At 41.5% G+C, this 3,699-nt stretch overlaps 1 protein-coding gene across 1 annotated transcript; it reads left to right on the top strand.

Annotated features, from left to right (window-relative positions):
- The first annotated feature begins 2,043 nt into the window (after nucleotides 1–2,043).
- LOC112524965 (trigger factor-like) lies at nucleotides 2,044–2,436 on the top strand. Its single transcript, XM_025134907.1, has one exon. The coding sequence runs from the start codon at nucleotides 2,044–2,046 to the stop codon at nucleotides 2,434–2,436; it is 393 nt and encodes a 130-aa protein (XP_024990675.1).
- Nucleotides 2,437–3,699: the final 1,263 nt, after the last annotated feature.

Below are 3,699 nucleotides of genomic sequence, written 5' to 3'. Positions count from 1 at the left end.
AAGAACTTGTTTTCTTAAATAACGAACAAACACATTAATGATTTATTCGAATACTTGATTATAATCTAAGTTTCAATACACCTAATCATCTTGGAAAACCCTAATATTATTCCGGATATTTCAAAAGAAGTTTTTCTTTAAAAACTTAAAGAATAACATTCTAACAAACCCTTGCATTATCTTCTATTTTATCTTTCTTATAAACAAAAATGGCAGCCAATAGTGTAAACTTAGTCGTTGATGAAGTGTCCTTCAAGCCAAACAACCACGTTGGCCTTCTAGACATCCCAATCAAAAAACCCCACTTCGAGGATGCGGCCAACTTCCTAAGCAACTCCCCAATCGGCCATGCACTGACATTTCAACCCATAATGGTCAAAGAACTTCTTTAGCAGTTTTGGTTCACTGCTGAAGTAAAGCAAGAGACTTACAAAACTGGAAACTAGGTGGAGAAAATCTCCTTCACCTTTACCAGAATGACTGTAATTTTTGATATTCCAACTCTGAGGATGACCCTTCAACTGCCAAAGGGTCCCTACACCAATGAACCCTCCACTGAAGATACCATCACCTTCCTTGATGATATTGGCTACCAATGGCCATCCAAGAAGGACTCCAGCAAACCCCTCAAGTCACTGTCAAAGATTGAGAAGAACTGCATGTCTGGGGTATGGCAATTCATGTTCTCCCATTTCATCCAGTGTATGGGAGGCAATACGTGTGGACAGGACCAGGCCTCAAGGGTGGTTCTCAACATTGGCGTCTACATTATACGCCAAATGACGACCAAATATGCTGGTGTGATTTTTGAAGACCTGGCGTTGAAGCTGAACAAACGCCAATGAGAAAAGGTGATGCCTTACACCAGATTCATGTGCATGGTATTTGCAAAGATCTTTGGCAACAAATACCCCACAGAAGGCAACATGCCTATTTGTAGGCTTGGGTTTAGAATCTTGGACCACAAGTCTAAACCTGTAGATATTGGTTTGTTTGTACCAATGCTCGCCATCGCCCATGGCACAGGTATGTCCTCTACCCCTTCTTCTCTCCCACGGTGGTCAAGACTGAGGCAAACCCCCCTCAGTCTATCCCAACCACCACCACCATATCCCCCAAGAGGACCTCTTCTCAAGCCCATCTTGGTCCTTCTTTAAGGACCAAAAAATCCAAAAGGGGGGGATCCAAATTGCTGATTGTTACCTCCCAATAGGTTTCAGTCATTGAAACAAGTCTTATCCCCGAGGCACTCTCTCTTCTACCCCCACCAAGCTCTTCAATAGTCTCTACAGACACTGTCGTATAAGTAGCTATTTACCCAAACCGCCTCAGTGACCCAAATCACTGAAGGTATGAATATCAGCACTGCCACTGCTGAACACTCACTACCACCTCTCTCAGCCATTCTATCCTATCCTCCCTTGGTCTCAACACATGTTGGTGATTCTTCAATAGTTTTCTCTGCTGGTGATGAAGCAATCACCACAGGACCTGAGGTAACTCTTCTCGAGGTGCCTCAGTCACAGGACGCCTATCCTCACGAAGGCGATTTCCAGACAACCAACACCAATTTTCATTTCTTCTAACCAATAGCCTTCTTATGCTCAAAATATTAATTCTTTTCCAGGTCCTTTCGCAACAGAACCTTCAGCCATGAAAACGGATGTCTATGATATGGATGAGGATGTGAAACTCCTTCTCCCTATTGTCGCCACTGTCTTGGGCAAGATGGATCAAGTCCACCAAGACATGCCCAATAAAGAAGACTCTCCTCAGGCCTCTCTGCTGTCAAAGCTGAAGTCAATAAGGTGAAGGAGTTGCTGATCCTGGTGCAAGTTGATGTACGCACCAACATTGAGGCCATCATTGCTTTAAATAAAAAGACCGATGAAGTCCAAGTCAGCTCGCCAGGAATGGTGAGCTGATGGAGCAGATTTTGGTGCTTCTACAACATCCAACCCTGGTCCCTAAACAATCTTTCACAGATAATGATCGTCAGACTCTGGACTGCAAACTGAGGTTCTATCAAACCTCGAGCTTCACATGGATGATCTTCTTCAACGTCTTAAAGATCTCATCTCTTCTCTTGATGGTGAAAAAGAGGGGGAGAAAGAGCTACATGTTGTTGAGGAACCTGCCGCTAATGTTGAAGCTGTTGTTGCCGTTGAAACTGAGGCTCCTCAATCCTTAATCCCTCAGTCTAAGGATGCCGTCACTTTCTATGACGCTGAAGCTAAGGATGATGATGATGTCTTCATAGCTCCTATTGATGATGAAGACCTTCCTATCACCTCTACAGCTAATGCTGGTGATGAGGAAAGGGAGGAAGACGATGATGAAGAAGATGAAGACCTTCCCTTGCCTGATGCTGGACAAGACTTAGGTGATGATGATGATGATGAAGACGATGATCACGACGAATTCACCATTCAATAACTAGGCCTGTACCAACATAAAAAAGAGTCTCTCTGTTAGGACTGAAAATCAGTGTTAAATTGTATTCGTCTTGAAAGATAAAATTGTCTATAATTGTATAAGTCATCGTGTTTGACTTTGTTTTAGTTAGTTTGACTTTGACTAGAGGCTTTCAAGTCTGACCCTATATAAAGGGTTTATTCTTTGTAATTTTGAAAAGGAGCTCCATTGTAAAATCTCAGTTACGTAATATAGGGTTTGACCAAGATTGAAGGTTTGACTTTTCCTCTCAAACTCTCTCAACTCTCCTCTCATGTTCTTCAAGGTTAAATCATAACTCTGCCATGGATTCTTGAGTTTTTATTGAAGATTGATCAATACACTACAAAAATGCTGGGTATCAGCGAGGGAAAATTCCCTCGCTGATCCGTCGCTGAAAGGGGTCTCCGTCGCTGATCCGTCGCTGATACTCCGTCGGTCAAACAGTCATAGGTAATGCTATCAGCGACAGATCAGCGACGGATTTGCGACGGACACTTTCAGCGACGGATTAGCGACGGATGTATTTAGCGACGGATCAGCGACGGATTTGCGAGGGAACTTTCAGCGACGGATTTGCGAGGGAATTATCAGCGACGGATTTGCGAGGGAACTTTCAGCGACGGATTTGCGAGGGAACTTTCAGCGACGAATTTGCGAGGGAAATTCAAGCACTTTCAGCGACGGATTTTCCCTCGCTAATCCGTCGCTAATTTTTAAAAAATTAAAAAACAAATTTTTTAAAAATACATAAATCCTGTATTTATTTTTAAAAAACCTKAAAATAATAATATATAACAAATCAAATCTATGAACAAAAGTAACCAATTTATACGATTTAAAATATGGATTCATACAATTTAAAATATTCAATTCATACAATTTAATCTTCGAATRCATACAACCTAACTATCGGGATCTACCCTATTCTTCCGTTCGGTCTCGAGTTTCTCTTCTACCCTTGAAATCAAATTTCTTCAAATTTCTTCAAATCACCTCGAAATCTGTAATCGAAGAGTCAAATCAGAAGCTAGAMACATTCGAATCAAAAGAGCAAGAAACTAACAAATTTCTGATGAAATCGAAAGCACMAAATTATCAAATGTTGTCGATTGATTTGAAACGTACCTGATGAAGTCCCGGAAATTTGAAGAAATGAAGATGGAGAGTGTGATGTTGTTCATTTGAGAGTTTTGTATATATAGTGGGTGATTTTGGGGATGGATGACAATGGACGGTCTTGAT

The sequence above is a fragment of the Cynara cardunculus genome (assembly GCF_001531365.2).
Source record: "Cynara cardunculus var. scolymus isolate 2C chromosome LG 13, CcrdV1, whole genome shotgun sequence".
Lineage (NCBI taxonomy): Eukaryota > Viridiplantae > Streptophyta > Magnoliopsida > Asterales > Asteraceae > Cynara > Cynara cardunculus.
This window is presented reverse-complemented; position numbering and strand designations above follow the sequence as displayed.

Coding starts and splice junctions, on each gene's coding strand:
- LOC112524965 (XM_025134907.1), top strand. CDS start 2,044: ATGGATGATCTTCTTCAACGTCTTAAAGATCTCATCTCTTCTCTTGAT.